The sequence below is a fragment of the Dendrobates tinctorius genome, unplaced genomic scaffold (genome assembly GCF_039654945.1).
Source record: "Dendrobates tinctorius isolate UK_male_01 unplaced genomic scaffold, ASM3965494v1 ptg000070l, whole genome shotgun sequence".
Classification (NCBI taxonomy): domain Eukaryota; kingdom Metazoa; phylum Chordata; class Amphibia; order Anura; family Dendrobatidae; genus Dendrobates; species Dendrobates tinctorius.
This window is the reverse complement of record NW_027361738.1, coordinates 73,737,651-73,760,128: the sequence shown is the minus strand read 5'-3', so window position 1 is coordinate 73,760,128 and position 22,478 is coordinate 73,737,651. Positions and strand designations below refer to the sequence as shown.

At 45.4% G+C, this 22,478-nt stretch overlaps 1 protein-coding gene across 7 annotated transcripts in view; it reads left to right on the top strand.

Annotated features, from left to right (window-relative positions):
* The window catches only part of ADAM22 (ADAM metallopeptidase domain 22), a 290,157-nt gene that overhangs the window by 195,395 nt on the left and 72,284 nt on the right, over positions 1 to 22,478 (top strand). For all 7 annotated transcript variants that reach the window (XM_073581902.1, XM_073581906.1, XM_073581904.1 and 4 more), the window contains exons 7-11: positions 1,910 to 1,979; positions 2,134 to 2,204; positions 6,864 to 6,938; positions 8,828 to 8,899; positions 21,434 to 21,600. In XM_073581902.1, coding sequence (XP_073438003.1) covers positions 1,910 to 1,979; positions 2,134 to 2,204; positions 6,864 to 6,938; positions 8,828 to 8,899; positions 21,434 to 21,600 — 455 coding nt within the window. The remainder of the gene's footprint in view (positions 1 to 1,909; positions 1,980 to 2,133; positions 2,205 to 6,863; positions 6,939 to 8,827; positions 8,900 to 21,433; positions 21,601 to 22,478) is intronic.

Sequence of the window (22,478 nt, the reverse complement as noted above, 5' to 3'; positions counted from 1 at the left end):
AAATTCTATTTTTTACAGGGATATGGTACCCAAAGCCCGGAGGACAGTCTCCTCTCCTCCGGACCGTGGGTACCATCCGCAAATGTTCTGCTTACTTTTCGCGTGGTGTGCACAGCCACATGCGGGAAGTAAGCAGAACAATGCATCCTATGGGTGCGGGATCACCGCGATTCTGCAAAATTAATGAGCATGCTGCGGTTTTTACCGTGAAGCGATTCCGCCACGGTAAAAGCCGCAGCATTAGCACAGCATTGCGGAATCCCATAGGGATGCATGGGATGCTTATTTTTTGCGGCAAAATCGCGCGGTTAAAACCGCCGCGGAAACGTGAAAAAAGCGCCACGTGTGAACTCATCCTTATTGATACTCCCTACTATGCGTTTCAGCACGTCTGCTATTGAGAACAATGGAGAAAACGACATACGTCTTTGCCCCTCTATAAAAAAAAAAATGACATTATGACCTTAACCTGACAAAGTGTATTCAAAAGAGCATTGTTTTATTATGTCTTGCACAAGGATACACTGCCATGTATTTCTGAAAATTTTCTTTTTTTTTTTTTGTTGTTGTTGCAATTCAGGCAAATACTTCCAGCTGAGTGCACTATATTAATGCGAACCAGGCCTTAAGGCTGGTTTCAGACTAGCGCATTTTACATGCAGCGCAAAGCGCTGCTAAGCCCCGCCCCCTGCCCGCCCGGTCATTTCCTCCTACTATCGCACATGGCTGCATGCGATCTGCACACCCTATCTTTAGCATAGTGTGCACAGACCGTGCGCTAATAGGATTTTTGCGTGCGCTGCACACTTTTGAAGGTGCGCCGAGCCCACCAAAATGCAACATGGTGCGTTCGGCGCGCACCTTCAAAAGTGCGCAGCGCATGCAAAAATCCTACTAGCGCACAGCCAGCGCACGGTCTGCGCACCCTATGCTAAAGATTGGGTGCGCAGATCGCATGCAGCCGTGTGTGATAGTAGGAGGAAATGACCGGACGGGGCGGCCAGGGGGCGGGGCTTAGCGGCGTCGTGCGCTGCATGTAAAATGCGCTAGTCTGAAACCAGCCTTAGCCTCATTCAGATATAAGGTTTTTTTTTTTGCATACAGTAAAAACAGATCACTTTTCATCAGTGCGCTGTATCCAATTTTCAGCCATTTTTTCCATCAGTGCGGCATCTGTTTTTCTCATGTGCAAAAAAAAAAAAAAAAATAGACCTTGCACCCGACCGGCTTATTAAAAGATAAGCTGGAGGCAGTGCTGGGTCTCCCGACGTTTGGCCACGTAATTCTGACCCGGTCACTGGACCAGGCTTCTACAAATCGAATCGCCCATCTCTAGTTTTGCATGTAGGTTTGCCACAGACTTGCTGCAGATTTCACTAAGGCCCCATTCACATTATGTCCTTCTCCACGCTCAGTGGTCCTGTTAGGCCTTTTTCACACTTCAGTCTTTTGACGTCAGTTCCAAACCATCAAAGTGTGAAAAAACGGATCCGTTGCTGATTTGCAAAGAACTGATGCATCGGATTCGTTTTTTGGACGGATCCGTCACAGCAGCCAGTGTATGAAATTTAAAGGAACAGAACTCTGGAAAAGGAAAGAGAGCGATTCTAGCCAACGGCGCACTGAGACGGATTCGTCACACTCCATTTTTTCAACGCAGACAAAAAAGTTACAAAGTCCGTCTACTCCCGACGGCGGACGCTGAAATTCCGACGGATCCGTCCACTATGGTCTCAGGATTAATTTTTGCCCCTGACATTACAAGATAAGAGTGCTCCAACACAGACTGGAAAATAAGTTCTTGGGTCATCTGCTTTTCTGGTTCCCAAAAATAATAATATTATTGTTATTATTAGTGCTTATAAAAGTATTATTTTATGATCTTATCTTTTCTGTTTTTATATGACAGGAGGATTATCAATTACATTCTGTTTACAAATCAAAAGTACTTGAATTTCCTCTCGACGAGCTGCCATCCGGTAAGTTTTTCAAGACTGGTCTTGTTTTCTTGTCATTATTTTATCAACTAACAGAATAGAATAGAAAATCTATAAAGTGCACGGGAGCATCAGGATACCGTAGTGAATTTTGGGTATCATGGTTTCATCTACATTCAATTTCCTCTACTTCTAGAATTCTGGTCTCTGAACGAGACATCTGTAAAGTTGAGTCAGACGTCAGGACCTCGGAGGAAAAAGAGAAATGTGAGTAAAATCATCAAAGGGGCAATTTAATGTATAGAGAACCAGAAGTATCCTACAACTTTGTAAATAATGTTAGGGTTAAGAAAGTACGAAGAAAAAAATTAGGGTGTTTCCCAAAATGTTCAGCATTTATTTTCAGCTAGTTGAGAGGCGCTGTAATGTCTACTGTAGCTGATTATTACCGAAGCGATATATGCTCTTCACCTCCCATTGGTTATATTCTGGTGAAGGCAATCCTTAAACTATTTTAAAAACTAAACAGATATGCAATTGGTTTCCAATAAAAAATTGTATTGTTTGGCATGTACAGCCTGGTCGTAACACAGAAAAATGCATAATGCCTTAGTTGCCACAATTATTGCTGACCGCAGCATCTAAGGGGTTAGACAGGACGAGGGTTTTGTCTGTCACCTCATTGGCAGCCCCACCATGGAAAGGCCTCTAGGTCTGACATGTACAGAAGCTTATTACAATCTACCTCTTTTTCACATTGACAGGCATGAAACACTGTTAAGCCTCTTTCACATGTCAAGTGTCTCCAGTACGTGTGGTGAGAGTTTTCACATGTACCAGAGACACTTACATACGATGACCCATTTTGTGCACATGTCAGTGTGTTTCCACGGACTGTGCGTCCGGGGGCAAAATACGCTGACATGTCAGTTTTTTATCAGCAGTACCGGCCACAAAGCGTCCCGCACATGTGCACACTGATGACACACGGACGACATTCGTGTCTCATCAGTGTGACACATACGTACCGGTGCCTGGGAAGCAGGTACTGTTAACGCTGCTCCCCAGCGACGGATGCTGAAGACCACTCTCATCATTCTTCCCTGCTTGCGCTGCAAACAGCGCGAGCAGGGGGGAATGTTGAGAGTTATATTCAACTGATAACAGCGAGAGCAGTCGGTGGCTGATGGGACTACTACTCCCATCAGCCTACACCTGCTGCCGCTAATAACAGTGAGAGCAAGCAGCGGCTGATGTAAGTATTCATCAGATGACACCTGCGCTATAAATAAGGTTGGGTTCACATTGCGTTGGGGGGTGCATTAAATGCATCCGTTGCATAGCGGCATTAACGCTATGTAACGGATGCGTTAACACCCCCATAGACTGCTATAGACTAGCGCATCGCTAACGCATGTCATAATCGGCATGCGCTAGCGATGTGCCGTCATTCTGTGACGGACCCTCGGACGCGGTCTGCAGCGTCCGGGGGTCCGTCACTGCTAATGCAGATTGAGCATCTGCGCTAGCGTGATCGCGTTAGGGAGTAGCGTTAATGCAGTCCGTTAACGCTATGCGTTGAACGGACTGCATTAACGCTATGTGAATATAGCCAAAATTAAAAAAAAACGGCGTGGGTTCCCTTGTATTGTTGATAACCATCCAGGCAAAACTAACTGCTGTGGGCTGCAACCCTCAGCTGTCAGCTTCAGCAAGGCTGATTATCAAGAATAGAGGGGTCCCCACATTGTTTTATTTAAATTATTTAACTAAATAATTTAAAAAAACGGCGTGGGGTCCCCAACATTTTTGACAACCAGCCTTGCTAAAGCAGACAGCTGGGGGCTGGTATTCTTATCAGGCTGGTAAGGGGCCATGGATATTGACACCCCCAGCCTAAAAATAGTAGCCTGTAGCCGCCCAGAAAAGGTACATCTATTAGATTCGCCATTTCTGGCATTTTTGCCCGACTCTTCCCACTTGCCCTGTGGCGTTGGCAAGTGGGGTTCAGATCTATGGGGTTGACATCGCCGTTGTGTTGTCCGGTGACATCAAGCCCATGGGTTAGTGATGGAGAGGCTGCTGTGGCTGCGGGCTGCTATTTTTAGGCTTGGGGGGGAGACAATATCCATAGCCCCTTAACAGCCTGAGTATACCAGCCCCATCAGCATACTCATCAGCCGCCGCCTGCTCTCGCGTTTATCAGTTGAATACAACTCTCAAAATTCTCCCCTGCTAGTGTTGATTGCATGATGCAAGCTGTCTTCAGTACCCGGAGCTGACGAACAGCGCAAAGAGTACCACTGCCTTCCAGTCGCCGGTATGTGTGGCACACGGGCAGCACACGTATTCCACAAGTATTACACGTATGTACACACGGACACTGATATCTCCGGTATAGTTTTTTACTGTACCGGAAATATATGGACGTGTGAAAGAGCCCTTATAGAGAAGTATATTATTGTATTGTCTGAGTGATCAGAAGGTTAGATGTTTAAGTCATCCAGTGCAATCAGACATGTCCAAAAAAAATAGTAAAGATAGTTTTCATTGTTGTTTGTATTTTTTAAGAAAAGAAAAATAAAATTTACGTTAAAAAAAGTATTTTTTCCTAAAAAAAAGACTGCAAAAAATTAAAAACATACATAATAGGTATCACAGCGTCTGTAATGGCATGTAGAATAAAATGATAATATTATTTGTCACACGTGCAATAAAAAAATCGAGATCTGCTGTTTTTGTTCATTCCATTTCCAGAGAAAGCAACAAAAAACTGTGCAGTATGTACAGCAAAAAAGCACTAATAAAAATTAAAAGCAGTTCCAAAAAAAAATCAAGGCCTCACAGAGCTCTGACGATGGAAACATGCAAATGTTTCTGTTCTTTAGATGAACCAATACAAAAAGAAATTCTTTACAAGAACTATTGTGTTTCTAGTGTGCAAAAGTATATACATTGAAGGAAATAATTATTTGATCCTTTGCTGTGTGAGTTTGTCCACTGACAAAGACATAAACAGTCTATCATTTTAAGGGTAGGTTAACTTTAACATTGAGAGATAGAATATCAAAAATGAAATCCAGAAAATCACATTGTATAAATTATATAAATTTACTTGCATTTTGCAGTGAGAAGTATTTGATCCCCCATCAACCATTAAGAGTTCTCGCTCATACAGACCAGTTAGACTCTCCTAATCAACTCATTACCTGCATTAGAGACAGCTGTCTTACATAGTCACCTTTATAAAAGACTCCTGTCCACAGAATAAATTAATCCGTCAGACTCTAACCCTTACAACATGGGCAAGACCAAAGAGCTTTCTAAGGATGTCAGGGACAAGATCACAGACCTGCACAAAGCTGGAATGGGCTCCAAAATCATATGAAAAGCGCTGGGTGAAAAGGAGATAACTGTTCGTGTAATAGTAAGAAAATGGAAGAAATACAAAATGACTGTCAATCAACATCGATCTGGGGCACCATACAAAATCACATCTCGTGGGTTATCCTTGATCATGAGGAAGGTGAGAGATCAGCCTAAAACTACATGGGGGGAACTTGTTAATGATCTCAAGCCAGCTGGGACCACAGTCACCAAGAAAACCATTGGTAACACATTATGCCATAAATGTTTAGAATCCTGCAGTGCCCAAAAGGTCCCCCTGCTCCAGAAGGCAAATGTGCAGGCCCGTCTGAAATATGGCAATGAACATGGCAATGATTCTGTGAGTGATTGGGAGAAGGTGCTGTGGTCAGATGAGACAAAAATTGAGGTCTTTGGCATTAACTCAAATCGCTGTGTTTGGAGGAAGAGAAATGCTGCCTATGACACAAAGAACACCATCCCCACTGTCAAGCATGGAGGTGGAAACATGTTTTGGGGGTGTTTCTCTGCTAAGGGCACCGGACTACTTCACCGCATCAATGGGAGAATGGATGGCTGAATGTACCGTTAAATCCTGAGTGACAACCTCCTTCCTTCCGCCTGGACATTAAAAATGGGTCGAGGCTGGGTCTTTCAGCAAGACAATGAGCCAAAACATACAGCCAAGGCAACAAAGGAGTAGCTCAAAAAGAAGCACATTTAGGTCATGGAGTGGCCTAGTCAGTCTCCAGACCTTAATCCCATAGAAAACTTATTGAGGGAGTTGAAGCTCCGAATTGCCAAGCGACAGCCTCAAAATATTAAAGATTTAGAGATCACCTGCAAAGAGGAGTGGACCAAAATTCCTCCTGACATGTGCGCAAACCTCATCATCAACTACAAAAAACGTCTGACTGCTGTGCTTGCCAACAAGGGTTTTGCCACCAAGTATTGAGTCTTGTTTGCCAGAGGGATCAAATACTTAATTCTCACTACAAAATGAAAATGTATATTATTTATACAATGCGATTTTCTGGATTTTATTTTTGATATTCTATCTCTCAATGTTAAAATTAACCTACCCTTAAAATTCTAGACTGTTCATGTCTTTCTCAGAGGGCAAACTTACAAAATCAGCAAGGGATCAAATAATTAATTCCTTCACTGTATGTTTGTGTATATATACTGTATATATATATATATATATAAAACATAAATTTGATATTGTTGTAATTGCAATCACTTGCAAAATATAATTATCATGTAATTTGCGCTACATTGCACTGTGAACGCAGGAAAAGAAAAACCCTAAATAAATACTAATTGTCTGGCAAAGAGGCAAGCTCTCATATGACGATGGAAGAATAAGGTTGTGGCTTACGAAATGCATTTATCAGGTACCGAACTCCGTTCCTAAGACAAAAAAAGAGAAATAATATTCAGGTTTTCAAAATCCCATAAAGATGAAAGAAAGTATAATTGAAGCTGCGAAAATGAAAATGACTGAGGTTGTACAAAAAAGTATTGCAAGCTTTTATCGTTTCCTCATTTTATTTCCAGGTTCAGTGGATATTAAATAACATCCAGGACGAGGCGAAATATGTGGAACTAATGATCGTTAATGATCACCTAATGGTGTGATAATCACAGCATCTATCTATCTATCTATCTATCTATCTATCTATCTATCTATCTATCTATCTATTATCTATCCATCTACAGTTGTGGCCAAAAGTATTGACACCCCTGCAATTCTGTCAGATAATACTCAGTTTCTTCCTGAAAATGATTGCAAACACAAATTCTTTGGTATTATTATCTTCATTTAATTTGTCTTAAATGAAAAAACACAAAAGAGAATGAAGCAAAAAGCAAAACATTGATCATTTCACACAAAACTCCAAAAATGGGCCAGACAAAAGTATTGGCACCCTCAGCCTAATACTTGGTTGCACAACCTTTAGCCAAAATAACTGCGACCAACCGCTTCCGGTAACCATTAATGAGTTTCTTACAATGCTCTGCTGGAATTTTAGACCATTCTTCTTTGGCAAATTGCTCCAGGTCCCTGATATTTGAAGGGTGCCTTCTCCAAACTGCCATTTTTAGATCTCTCCACAGGTGTTCTATGGGATTCAGGTCTGGACTCATTGCTGGCCACCTTAGAAGTCTCCAGTGCTTTCTCTCAAACCATTTTCTAGTGCTTTTTGAAGTGTGTTTTGGGTCATTGTCCTGCTGGAAGACCCATGACCTCTGAGGGAGACCCAGCTTTCTCACACTGGGCCCTACATTATGTTGCAAAATTTGTTGGTAGTCTTCAGACTTCATAATGCCATGCACACGGTTAAGCAATCCAGTGCCAGAGGCAGCAAAGCAACCGCAAAACATCAGGGAACCTCCGCCATGTTTGACTGTAGGGACCGTGTTCTTTTCTTTGAATGCCTCTTTTTTTCTCCTGTAATCTCTATGTTGATGCCTTTGCCAAAAAAGCTCTACTTTTGTCTCATCTGACCAGAGAACATTCTTCCAAAATGTTTTAGGCTTTTTCAGGTAAGTTTTGGCAAACTCCAGCCTGGCTTTTTTATGTCTCGGGGTAAGAAGTGGAGTCTTCCTGGGTCTCCTACCATACAGTCCCTTTTCATTCAGATGCCGACGGATAGTACGGGTTGACACTGTTGTACCCTCGGACTGCAGGGCAGATGGAACTTGTTTGGATGTTAGTCGAGGTTCTTTATCCAACATCCGCACAATCTTGCGTTGAAATCTCTTTTCAATTTTTCTTTTCCGGCCACATCTAGGGAGGTTAGCCACAGTACCATGGGCTTTAAACTTCTTGATGACACTGCGCACGGTAGACACAGGAACATTCAGGTCTTTGGAGATGGACTTGTAGTCTTGAGATTGCTCATGCTTCCTCACAATTTGGATTCTCAAATCCTCAGACAGTTCTTTGGTCTTCTTTCTTTTCTCCATGCTCAATGTGGTGCACACAAGGACACAGGACAGAGGTTGAGTCAACTTTAATCCATGTCAACCGGTTGCAAGTGTGATTTAGTTATTGCCAACACCTGTTAGGTGCCACAGGTAAGTTACAGGTGCTGTTAATTACACAAATTAGAGAAGCATCACATGATTTTTCGAACAGTACCAATACTTTTGTCCTCCCTCTTTTTTATGTTTGGTGTGGAATTATATCCAATTTGGCTTTAGGACAATTCTTTTTGTGTTTTTCATTTAAGACAAATTAAATGAAGATAATAATAACAAAGAATTTGTGTTTGCAATCATTTTCAGGAAGAAACTGAGTATTATCTGACAGAATTGCAGGGGTGTCAATACTTTTGGCCACAACTGTAGCTATCTATTATCTATCTATCATCTATATATTATCTATCTATCTATCTATTATCTATCAATCTATTATATATTATCTATTCTATCTATTATCTATCTCTATCTATCTGTCTATCCATCTTTTTATGTACGGTACTTAACATTTAGTATTTCATATCCTTTTCTTACAGTATAAGAAGCATCGGTTATCTGTTGGACAAACAAACAGCTACGCTAAATCTGTGGTGAACATGGCTGATTTAGTGAGTATAATTAGATATAACAATACTGAGCGTCATATAATAATACAGGCAGGTTGGGGACTAATGCTATAAAGATCTCAGAAGCGAAAAAGGGACAGGATTCAGGTAACATGCAGCTGGTGTTCACACAGAAGTGTCATTTTTTTATTATCACACTACAAATTACTTTAATTCACAATGGCCTTAGAATATAAAGTATCTAATTATGACCTATTATTTAGTAATGGGATAAATATACTGCTGTAAAAATACAACATGTGTTAATAATACAGTATATTGCAATGTAAAAATGCATAGAATCCACCTGCAGGTGGCGATGTTGTTAATTAGATTGCAACATTCACAAGTGCGGAAAGCGGTGACGTGCCCTGTAATGCTGATTATATGACTTCTCTCCAGCTATCCCTGAAAATTATAGATGGTTCCTTAGGTTTCATGGAGGTGACTGGTTTTCCTTTACCAGCTGCGTATGCAGTTGTATTGGTGATGCTACATGGAGTTAAAAAAGAGGATGCAGATGATTTCTCTCCCATAAGGGAAGAAAAAGTATTGCAGTACAAAAGATTAAATGATGGCAGTCCCCTGGAGAGACTAAAAATCAAAGTAAAAATATATATTTTTAATTTAAAATATATATAAGTTTGAATCAACACCCTTACTCCTTTTCTCAATTCAAAAATAAATAGTAAAAAAGTGCTATAAAGGAAAAAAAAAATGCAGAACTGCTGCACCCCCCAAAAATGCAATAACAAGCAATCAAAAATCCATAGTACATAGAATTGGTGCAGATTCTAAGATGCTTATTTATATATGTCAAATCAGATAGTATACAGTGGGAAAAAAAGTATTTATTCAGCCACCAATTGTGCAAGTTCTCCCACTTATAAAGATGAGAGAGGCCTGTAATTGACATCATAGGTAGACCACAAGTATGAGAGTCAAAATGAGAAAACAAATCCAGAAAATCACCTTGTCTGATTTGGTAAGATTTATTTTGCAAATTATGGTGGAAAATAAGTATTTGGTCACTAATAGTGTTGGGCGATACCGTTCGATACCCCAAAATATCGTATCGGATGGTATCGCCCGATACGAAAAAAATATCGGGTATCGCCGATTCCGATACCGGAAGTCCCATTCAAGTCAATGGGACTTCCGGTATCGGAATTTAAAAAAGCCCTTTTATTTCCTTGTTGGCTAATTCTACATAATTGAAAACAAATAAGAATCATGTAGAATGTATTGTGGGAGGTGGAGGAGACATTAAAAGCATAGTGGTTTATTCAAATCACATGGCATAGCATTAATTTCAATTTTTTTTTTCAAGACATTCGGAGTTAAAAACATATTGACTATGTTAACCTTTTTTATATTTTGTCAGATATGTACTGTATGTTTCACAACTTCCATGCTCTTCACCTTCTTTTGTACTTCTCCCACACTTTCTCCTTCATGATCCGCAGCAGTAGCATTTTTTACATCAACTTTTTCTTCACCTTATTCATCTTCTTCTTCTTCACCTTCTTCCCATTAATTTTTTTTTTCCATTCTTCATATTCTTCTTATTCAGCTATTATTAATTTTCATATGCTATTTCTTCATCTTCTTCCTATTCTTCTTTGTCTTCATTTTCTTATGGTGACAGGCATTCCTGTAGTACTTATCTATAAAAGTTATAAGATTACACCTTACGTTCTGCCTGTCACTAAAGATTTACAACAGGATTTGTCCGCGTTCAGTTTGGCCTGCAGCAGCAGGCATTTTCCAGGGGCACCACGAGGAGGAACGGACTCACCACCATTTACTGCTTAGTCTTCTTCTGCTTATAATTTTGATTTCTTCTATGATGATTTTTAGTCTTATGCTTAATGTTCTTCTGCTTTCTGTTCTTCTGCTTTTGCTTCTTCTGCTTCTTGTTCTTCTGTCTTTTGTTCTGTATCTTGGTGGTTGTCTTCATGTTCTTTGTCCTCTTTGTCATGTTATTTAGGGTCATATTTCTGGTCTTCTTTGGTGTGGTCTTCAGGGTCGTCGTCATCAGGGTCGTCGTCATGGAGATCAATAAGGATTACCAAAGACAATTTCAAAAAGCTTGATCTTGGAAATGTAGCAGAAGGTACAAGAAGGCTGAGAAACTGGCGAGAACCAGCTGACAGTACTGGAACCCCTATTGGCCGCAGAAGGAACAATAGCCAATGGCACTACTGAGGAACAGCTGACGTTGCTGGACCCCGGTTACTATGCAGGAGGTACCTGTGCTAGAAACCACTACCAAGGACCAGCTGCCCTTGCTGGACCTCAGATACCGAGATGGAGGCACCTAGGCCAAAGGCTCTGGCGAGAACCAGCTGACAGTGCTGGCACCCGGATGGGTAGCAGAAGGAACAAGAGCCAATGGCACTACCGAGGACCAACTGACGGTGCTGGACCACGGTTACTAAGCAGAAGGTACCTGTGCTAAAAAGCACTACCAAGGACCAGCTGACGGTACTGGACTTCGGATACCGAGATGGAGGCACCTAGGCCAAAGGCTCTGGCGAGAAGCAGCTGACAGTGCTGGCACCCGGATGGGTAGCAGAAGGAACAAGAGCCAATGGCACTACCGAGGACCAACTGACGGTGCTGGACCACGGTTACTAAGCAGAAGGTACCTGTGCTAAAAAGCACTACCAAGGACCAGCTGACAGTGCTGGACCTCGGATACCGAGATGGAGGCACCTAGGCCAAAGGCTCTGGCGAGAACCAGCTGACAGTGCTGGCACCCGGGTGGGTAGCCGAAGGTACCCATCCAAAGCAAAGTAGCCAGGCCGCAAGCCGGCCGCAGTTACCGAAACCCACAGTCCTACAGGGGGTCCATGTCCCATTGGCACTACGGATCCAGCCTTCAGTGCCAGTTCCCGCAGCCCACATAGGAGTCACCTAAACTGCAGGCACCGTAGAGTCGGCTAACCCGGCCGCAAGACGACAGGACAACGGATTGTTGGCATAGTGACCTTGACACTACCTGGAAACAGCTGGCGTGCTGGAACCAGGCTGGGCAACAGGGAGTACCCGTGCCAAAGACACTGCCGAGAACCAGCTGACGGTGCTGGAACCCAGATGGGTAGCAAAAGCTACAAGAGCCAATGGCACTACCGAGGAACAGCTGACGGTGCTGGACCACGGTTACTAGGCAGGAGGTACCTGTGCTAAAAAGCACTACCAAGGACCAGCTGACAGTGCTGGACCTCGGATACCAAGATGGAGGCACCTAGGCCAAAGGCTCTGGCGAGAACCAGCTGACAGTGCTGGAACCCGGGTGGGTAGCAGAAGGTACCCATCCAAAGCAAAGTAGCCAGGCCGCAAGCCGGCCGCAGTTACCGAAACCCACAGTCCTACAGGGGGTCCATGTCCCATTGGCACTACGGATCCAGTCTTCAGTGCCAGTTCCCGCAGCCCACATAGGAGTCACCTAAACTGCAGGCACCGTAGAGTCGGCTAACCCGGCCGCAAGACGATAGGACAACGGATTGTTGGCATAGTGACCTTGACACTACCCGGAAACAGCTGGCATGCTGGAACCAGGCTGGGCAACAGGGAGTACCCGTGCCAAAGACACTGCCGAGCACCAACTGGCGTTGTTGGAACCCAGGGACAATCATGGTGAAGGCCGAGGCCTACTTGGTGGTAGTTTTAGATTGTTTGTAGGCTACAACAGACTGTCAACGTGCTCCACTTAGGCATCTGTCTCCACTCTGTTTCCAGGATTTCACGTGACCACCAACACCGCCAGTTTATGCGTACAGTAGCCGTCTGCCCAATCCACACGTGTTCCTGTGTTCCTGGGGTTCTGTAATGTCAGCAGATCGCCTGATGTGTGTCTGCCACTGTCTCCTGCTCTGTCCACATTCCCACCACTTGCAGTGGGAAGGTGGACAGCGCAGGAGACAGTGCCGGACACACATTGGGGGATCTGCTCACGTAACAGAACACCAGGAACACAGGAACAAGTGTGGAATGCGTGGACGGCAACTGTGAGCAGGAACTGGCGGTGTTGGAGGTCAGGGGAAATACTAGAGACAGAGTGGAGACAGAGGCCAAATCAGAGAATGTTTAAATCTGAAGTAGTTACAATTTGGAGGCAGCAGCAGTTTGCCCTCCACACAGCAGGGGATCAGCTGACGTTACTGACCCCCACTTTCACATGAACGAGTGTTTTTTTCTGTGTGGACAGCACTTCCGAGCACCAACTGGCGTTGTTGGAGCCCAGAGACAATCATGGTGCAGGCCGAGGCCTACTAGGAGCCAGGTGTAAATCGGAGGTATTTTGACTTTGGAGGGAGCAGGACACTTTGCCCTCCACACAGCAGGGGATCAGCTGACGTTACTGAACCCCACTTTCACATGAACAAGTGTTTTTTTCTGTGTGGACAGCACTTCCGAGCACCAACTTGGGTTGTTGGAGCCCAGGGACAATCATGGTGCAGGCTGAGGCCTACTAGGAGCCAGGTGTAAATTGGAGGTATTTTGACTTTGGAGGGAGCAGGACACTTTGCCCTCCACACAGCAGGGGATCAGCTGACGTTACCGAACCCCACTTTCACATGAACAAGTGTTTTTTTCTGTGTGGACAGCACTTCCGAGCACCAACTGGCGTTGTTGGAGCCCAGGGACAATCATGGTGTAGGTCGAGGCCTACTTGGTGGCAGTTTTAGATTGTTTGTAGGCTACAACAGACTGTCAACGTGCTCCAATTAGGCATCTGTCTCCACTCTGTTTCCAGGATTTCACGTGACCACCAACACCGCCAGTTTATGCGTACAGCAGCCGTCTGCCCAATCCACACGTGTTCCTGTGTTACTGGGGTTCTGTAACAGCAGCTTCTCCCTAGAGGTGAGTCAGGCAATGTCTCCTGCTCTGTCCACTTTTCCACTACAAGTAGTGGGAATGTAGACAAAGCAGGAGACATTGCCGGACTCACCTCTGGAGATGAGCAGATGTTACAGGACCCAGGTAACACAGGAACAAGTGTTGATTGTGCAGACGGCACTTGAGAGCAGAAACAGGCGGTGTTGTAGGCCGGAGGAAATACTCAAAACAGAGTGGAGACAGAGGGCAAATCAGAGAACATATTAAATCAGAGGTAGTCAGAAGTTGTAGGCAGCAGGAGAGTTTGCCGTACACACAGCAGGGGATCAGCTGACGTTACCGAACCCCACTTACACATGAGCGAGTGTTTTGTCTGTGCGGACAGCACTTCTGAGCAACAACTGGCGTTGCTGTAGCCCAGGAAATAAAGTTCAGGTCATAGAAACATGAACACAACAGGAGACCTGGATCCTGTTGCCAGCCAATTATTTATTCTGGAAGAGGACTGGCAAATTCAGGTGAGATCCAGGCCTTGTTCATTTTCAGAAAAGTAAGCCGGTCAACATTATCGGCGGATAGTCGCGTGCGACGGTCTGTTACCACACCACCTGCAGCACTAAAGACACGTTCCGATAATACACTGGCAGCAGGGCAAGCCAGCACCTCCAATGCATACTGGCTAAGCTCCGGCCATGTATCCAGCTTAGAGACCCAATACTCAGAGCCGTCTGGGAGTACACTAACAGGGCAAGACAAGTAGTCTGTCACCATCTGACGGAAACGTTGCCTCCTGCTGACTGGAGCCGTCTGTGATGGTGTAGCCGTTTGTGGCGGTCCCACAAAACTTTTCCACATTTGGGCCATACTGGCCTTGCCTTGTCCTGCGGCACTGCCTCTGCTACCTCATTGTGCAGAGCTTCCTCCACTGCCTCTACCCACATGGCTGCTTTGAAAAGCACTACCAGCAACACTTGCGGGGGGAATGGAGAACATGATGGCCTGCACAGGTGTTTCTTGGTACTCCCGCATTTTACGCTCCCGGTTCAACTGTGGTATGAGGCTTTGTAAGTTGTCCCGGTAGCGAGGATCTAGGAGGGTGTACACCCAATAATCAGCCGTGTGGAGAATGTTGGCGATGCGGCGGTCATTTAACAAGCACTGCAGCATGAAATCAACCATGTGCTGCAGACTGCCAACTGGACCGGAAACGCTGTCCCCAGCTTGAGGCAGCATCTCAGCCTGCTCAGCATCACCCCACCCTCGCTGTACACACTGACTACTAGAGCCTTGTGTACCTCCCTCCTCTGGAGAGATGTGTTCCTCCTCCTCCATTGACTCCTCGTCATCCTCCTCACTAAGTGTCCCCTGCCTGGGCCTTTGTGTGGAAGCACGTTGCGCAGACTTGCCAGAAGCAGATGGCATTTCTGACTCCTCATCCTCGACCTCTTCAAAAACCTCCTCACTTAAGGCCCTTTTACATTTAGCGATGCACCAGCGATCCAACCAGCGATCCGACCCGGTCAGGATCGCTGGTGCATCGCTAAATGATCGCTAGTGAGCTTTCATACAGAAAGATCTCACAGCGATGCAGCAGCGACGCAGCGCACGATACTTACCATTCACACACAGCGATCCTGCGTCCTCCCGCCCGCCTCCACGCGTCGCTCGTCGTCACAGCAGGAAGTCTCAGCAGGAAGCGCCCGACGAGAAATGGAGCCGGACATTCTCGCGCGATCAGCGATGGACAGCGGGGGAGCCGGTCGCTGGTAAGTATCACACATAGCGATATCGCTAGCAATATCGCTATAACGTCACAAAACCGGTGACGTTTTAGCGATATTGCTAGCGATATTGCTTAGTGTAAAACCCCCTTTAGTGCTTGTAACAGGAAAGATGTATATCTTTGTACCGTGTTAGCTACTGAGGACTCTCAATCCTGAATATTTTTTTAGTGCTTGTAAGGTTTTTTGAAGCAGACAGATAAGGGGGACAGTCATGCTGACTAGTGCATCATCTGCACTGGCCATCGAAGGCACGCAAAACTTGGCAGATGTCCCTCATAGTGGCCCACTCAGTGGTGGTGAAGTGTGTCCGGCGCACAGTGCGACTTGTTTGCGCCTGATGCAGCTGGTACTCCATTACTGCTGCCTGCTGCTCACACAACCGCTCCAACATATATAACGTTGAATTCCACCTGGTGGGGAGGTCACATATGATGCGATGTTCTGGCAGGCGGAATTGGCGTTGCAGAGATGCAATGCGCGATCTTGCCATGCTGGAACGCCGCAAGTGAGCACACTCTAGGCGAACCTTGTGCAGCAGTGCATCAAGATCCGGATAGTCCCTCAGAAAGCTCTGCACGACCAAATTGAGCATGTGTGCCAGACATGGTATGTGATTGAGGTTGCCTAGGCCCAGAGCTGCCACTAGATTTCGGCCATTGTCACTCACTACCAAACCTGGCTGGAGATTCGCTGGCACAAACCACACATCGCTCTCCTGCTTGATGGCATTCCAGAGCTCCTGTGCTGTGTGGCTCCGATTCCCCAAAGAAATTAATTTAAGGACGGCCTGTTGACGTTTGGCCACACCTGTGCTCATATCTGGCCTAACAGGCTCATGCAGTGCTGATTCCGAGGAACTAGAGTAGGAAGAGGACTCAATATGTACAGACTGCATTCCTGCAATCCTTGGAGTTGGCAGAATACGTACAGAGCCACTCTCCAGATCTGTACCCGGCTCCACAACATTGACCCAATGGGCAGTGAGGGAAAGGTATCGTCCCTGTCCATGGCTACTGGTCCACGCATCGGTGGTCAGGTGGACCTTGCTACTGATGGCGTTTAGTAGCGCATTTTTAATTTTTCCCTCCACATGCTTTTGCAGGGCAGGGACGGCTTGCCTGCTGAAATAAAAGCGGCTGGGCACATTGTATTGTGGAGCTGCCAATGACATCAAGTTCCGGAAGGTGTCAGTCTCCACCAGCCTGAATGACAGCATCTCAAGGGCCAGTAGTTTGGCAATGCCGGCATTCAGAGCCAGTGCTCGGGGATGGTTTGCCGAGTATGGCCACTTTTTCTCCCATGCCTGTGCTACCGATTGCTGGTGAGTGGCCTGGGAGTGTGCTGATGACTGAGAACGTGGTTCAGTGGGTGGAATTTCACTGGGTCTCTGGACTACAGTGGCAGTGGTTCTTCCATGGCGTTCCAGTGAGGAAGCCGAACCAGCAGTGTGTGAGCTGGAGGAAGAGGCCCCAACACGAGCTGAAGAGGTGGTAGGTGCTGCTGAAGGTTGGCCTACATCTTCAGTGTGTCTGTGTTACTCCACTTCGTGCTTGGTACGCACATGTTTCCACATATTTGTGGTATTGAGGTTGCTCACATTTTTCCCTCGTTTAACTTTCTGATGACACAGCTTGCATTTGACAAAGCAAATGTCATCTGCAACTGTGTCAAAAAAAGACCACGCACTGCAAGTCCTGGGAGCGCCCGTTTTCTGTTTTGGAAGAGGATTGCGCCTCACGGGTGCCAAAGTGGAGGCTACAGGCAACCAAGTCTGCCCCCGCCCTCTCCCTCCTCTTTTGGTCGTTCGGGGAATCTCTTCCTCAGAGCTGCTCCCAGCACCTTCCTGTGGCTGACGCCATGATGGGTCAAGGACCTCATCATCTCCACTCCCCTCTTCAAGCACCGGCTGGTCCTGGGTTGTCTCGCCAGCACCGTACGCACCATAAATTGGCAACTGAGTCTCATCATCATCAGATGAGCACTGAGGTGTGCTGACAATAGGCACTGGCCCACCCGCCTCTTCAGATTCAGAGGGAAAAAGCAGTTGCGCATCACTGCATACTCCCTCTTCTTCACGCTCTAGAATGCTGCTTGGCTGGCCACCTCTTTCAAAGCCAACAGATTCTGAGAACCGAAGTAAAGATTGAGATGGCTCCTGTCCAGGGCTCTCAGACTGCCTGGGCAATTTGGCAGGTGGTGAAGAGACAGATGGTTGCTCTTCAGTGCTCTTGCCCTGGGAGGATGCGGAAGTCATTGAAGTGGATGCGTTAGCTGCCATCCATCCGACAACGGCTTCAATTTGTTCGTCACGCAGCAGTGGGGTACGGCGAGGTCCTACAAAGCTGCGCATGAAGGACTGTTGCCTGGTAAAAGTGGGGGATGCCGGGTCACTGGTGGCCGCAGCAGACACCGAATCCCCACGTCCTCTCCCTGCTGAATCCCCCCGTTCTCTCCCTGCTGAAACTCCACGGCCACGACCACGTGCCTTACTCCCTGCCTTCTTCATCTTGGTAGACTGATAAAGATAGGCAGAAAAGTAAAAAAGGGGTGGCTTAGTGTTCTTATTCCTGAACACCTGCTAACCAGTATAAGAAACACTAATTTGGCTAAGAGTGTGTGTACTACACTTTAATATGATCTAATGTGGCCTACACAACTCTAAAGTGGAGTGTTTGGTGAGCTTTATTTCCTTTTTTTTTGGGGGGGGGGGAAGAAAAGGATGTGACCAAAGTTTGAAAGCTATAGTATCACAAACTTTTTGGAGCGATTACAATGCAGGAAGCTAACCTACAATGCAATTGATGAGGCTCCAAAAAATAGGGTGATACTAGTCTGGCTGGCCCTGAAGGGCACAAGCCAGCAAAAAGGCTCTTCTATCTAATCCTATATAGTGTTTGCAACCAAGCAATGACAATGGATGCGGATGGAAGCACACTAATATAGGAGCAAAAATCTGGACAAATTAGCTGCAAAAAAAGGACTATGTATGAGGCAGTGACGCACGCTGAGCGGACTACAACCAGCGGTGGCTGTAGAACACACTGCAACGTGAGCTGCACTCACACACAGAGAGACCTATCAGACAGCCAAAAACAGTGCAGAGAAATGGACTATAGCACTGAAAGGCTGCTGAAACGCTCCGCTGTCCACTCCTTTAGTGTTTGCAACCAACGTATATGGATACGTATGGAAGCACACTATACAGGAGAAAAAAAAAGCAGCAATAAAAGAAAAATGTGTATGAGGCAGAGACACACGCTGGGCGGCCTACAAGCAAACGTGCCTGCAGGACACACTACACAGCGTGGGTCTGCACTCACACAGCCCTTGCAGACAGCTATTAAAACAGCGCTGCTAGGCTAAAAAAATGCTACAGTGGTTGATTATGTAGCCTGGGTAGAGCAATAGATATGTTTGATGATCGCTATTTCTAACTGTCCCTCACAGTCTTCAACAGCAGCCTGTCCCTAACTGAATTCACAGCAGAGTGAACCCGAAATGGCGGCTGCTGCGGTTTTTATAGTGCATCATGACATCATTTCAGCAGCCAATCACAGCCATGCCAGTAGTTAACATGCCTACATGCCTAACAGGATGTGCCCACACTTCTGAGGATCCCCATTGGCTGAATCAAATCGAGCGGGCTCCTAGCATTATGGGAACTTCCGATTCCGGTATTCGATATGAAAAAAGTATCGGAACTAAGTATCGGAATTCCGATACAGCGAATATCGGCCGATACCCGATACTTGCGGTATCGGAATGCTCAACACTAGTCACTAACAAAAGTTCATGTCAATATTTTGTTATATATCCTTTGTTGGCAATGACAGAGGTCAAATGTTTTCTGTAAGTCTTCACAAGGTTGGCACACACTGTTGGTGGTATGTTGGCCCATTCCTCCATGCTGATCTCCTCTAGAGCAATGATGTTTTGGGCCTGTTGCTGGCCAACATGGAATTTCAAATTTCTCCAAAGGTTTTCTATGGGGTTGAGATCTGGAGACTGGCTAGGCCACTCCAGGACCTTCATATGTTTCTTACGAAACCTCTCCTTAGTTGCCCTGGCAGTGTGCTTGGGATCATTATCATGCTGAAAGACCCATAAATGTTTCATCTTCAATGCCCTTGCTGATGGAGGGAGGTTTGCACTAAAAATCTCACGGTATATGGGCCCATTCATTCTTTCATGTACATGGATCAGTTGTCCTGGTCCCTTTGCAGAGAAAAAGCCCCGAAGCATGATGTTGTCGCACCCATGCTTCACAGTAGGTATGGTGTTTTTTGGATGCAACTCAGCATTCTGTCTCCTCCAAAAACGACGAGTTTTGTTTCTACCAAACAGTTCTACTTTGGTTTCATCAGACAATATGACATTCTCCCAATACTCATGTGGATAATCCAAATGCTCTCTAGCAAACTACAGACGGGCCCTGACATGTACTAGCTTAAGCAGGAGAACACATCTGGCACTGCAGGATCTGAGTCCCTGGCGGCGTAGTGTTTTACTGATGGTAGCCTTTGTTACGGTGGTCCCAGCTCTATGCAGGTCATTCACTAGGTCACTCCGTGTAGGTCTGGGTTTTTTGCTCACCGTTCTTGTGATCATTTTGACCCCACGGGGTGAGATCTTGCATGGAGCCCCAGATGGAGGGAGATTATCAGTGGTCTTGTATGGCCTTCATTTTCTTACTATTGCTCCCACAGTTGATTTCATCCCACCAAGCTGCTTGCCGATTGCAGATTCAGTCTTCCCAGCCTGGTGCAGTGCCACAATTTTGTTTCTCGCGACAGCTCTTTAGTCTTCACCATAGTGGAGTTTGGAGTGTGACTGTTTGAGGGTGTGCACAGGTGTCTTTTTATACTGATAACAAGTTCAAACAGGTGCCATTACTACAGGTAATGAGTGGAGGACAGAGGAGCCTCTTAGCCCCGGAAGTGTGTCCTGCATGTGAAGCCTTCCGGGGCATAGACCGCCCTGGAAAATACCGGCGCATGCACAGTAGCGATTATATGCTTCGCCCACAGTTGGGCAAAGCATACTGCACAGGCTCCGGAGGCCTTTACATTGCGGAAACCAACGGCGTCTGTGGTATTCACAGACGAAGATTACGTGAAGCAAGCCGAGGAGGTGGGGGGGGAGAAGACTAGTAAGCCACGCCCGCGGCAATCTGCATGCATCCCCACCAAGCTGAAAAAGGTATTTATGCCTCAAAGGTGCGGGGTCGGGGGAGTCAAAAGCCCTGATAGAATCCTTATGGGACGCACTCTTTAGTGATATCTTTACATGATATCACTAAATATGGGTGACAGATTCCCTTTAAAGAAGAAGTTACAGGTCTGTGAGAGCCAGAAATCTTGCATGTTTTTAGGTGACCAAATACTTTTTTTTCCACCGTAATTTGCAAAATAAATCTTGGCAAATCAGACAAGGAGATTTTCTGGATTTGTTTTCTCATTTGGACCTCTCTCATCTTTGTAAGTGGGGGAACTTACACAATTGGTGGCTGACTTGATACCTTTTATCCCCACTGTACATCTGTAGGGTGCGGTATTGGAGTAATTATCTAATAATTATAACATTCACATTTAGGGACAGTTGTACTCTGTAAAAAGGCGCAAAATCAATGATGTGTCTGCCCCTTTGGTCATGTGCTTTTTTTGTGACCGAGGACTGATGTTTTTTTTTTCATTACCCCAACACAGTAACAGATGATGCGGCTCCAGGTTAGGGCTTCGGCCGCGGGACCCTCTGACCCGTCCCTGATTGGTTTATCTGCTTCGGGGTCCCTTTCATTCCAGTTTTCATTTCTGACACATTGATAAGTCTGTATACCGCGTGCCGCAGTGTGAGCCATCCCTGACAAGCTACTTTCTTTCTTTCCTTCTCTTCCATTCTGCATTAGATATATAAGGAACAGCTAAACACGAGAATAGTGCTTGTCGCTATGGAAACTTGGGCGAACGACAATAAATTCAGCATTTATGAAAATCCTCTGAAGACTCTAAAAGAATTTATGAAATACAGGAGGGATTTTATTAAAGACAAGAGTGATGTTGTCCACCTCTTCTCGTACGTAATTTTTTAATCCGTGGAAATTGTCTGCAATTTTCATCAGAAAATTGCCTATGGTTTAAATATATTACAAAAAAAAAAAATCTGGCCATTTTCAAACTAGTCACTATGTCCATTACAACTAATATATACTTTTCTGTGTTGAAAACCTTTCAGTAGTCTTGATAATGAGACTGTAATAAGAGACAGGATTACAATAATAATAATCTTTATTTTTATATAGCGCTAACATATTCCGCAGCGCTTTACAGTTTGCACACATTGTCATCACTACCTATAACATCTCTATATACAATTCATACAGCTAGGTGTCACAGCTCACCCTCTTACTCCTCCTGTACAATGACTGATAAAACCTCTATATGCAGTAGATAACACAGGATTCACCATAGGTGATGTCACAGCTCACCTCCTCCTCCTGTCCAATGACTGATAACACCTCTATATACAGTAGATAGCACAGGATTCACCATAGGTGATGTCACAGCTCACCTCCTCCTCCTGTCCAATGACTGATAACACCTCTATATGCAGTAGATAACACAGGATTCACCATAGGTGATGTCACAGCTCACCTCCTCCTCCTGTCCAATGACTGATAACACCTCTATATACAGTAGATAACACAGGATTCACCATAGGTGATGTCACAGATCATCTCCTCCCCTGTACAATGACTATCGCCTCTATATACAGTAGATAACACAGGATTCACCAAAGGTGCTGTCACAGCTCACCTCCTCCTCCTGTCCAATGACTGATAACACCTCTATATACAGTAGATAACACAGGATCCACCTTTCACAATAGGTGATGTCACAGCGCACTCGCCCCCCCCTCCAGAAAGACTGATAACACCTCTATATACAGGGTGC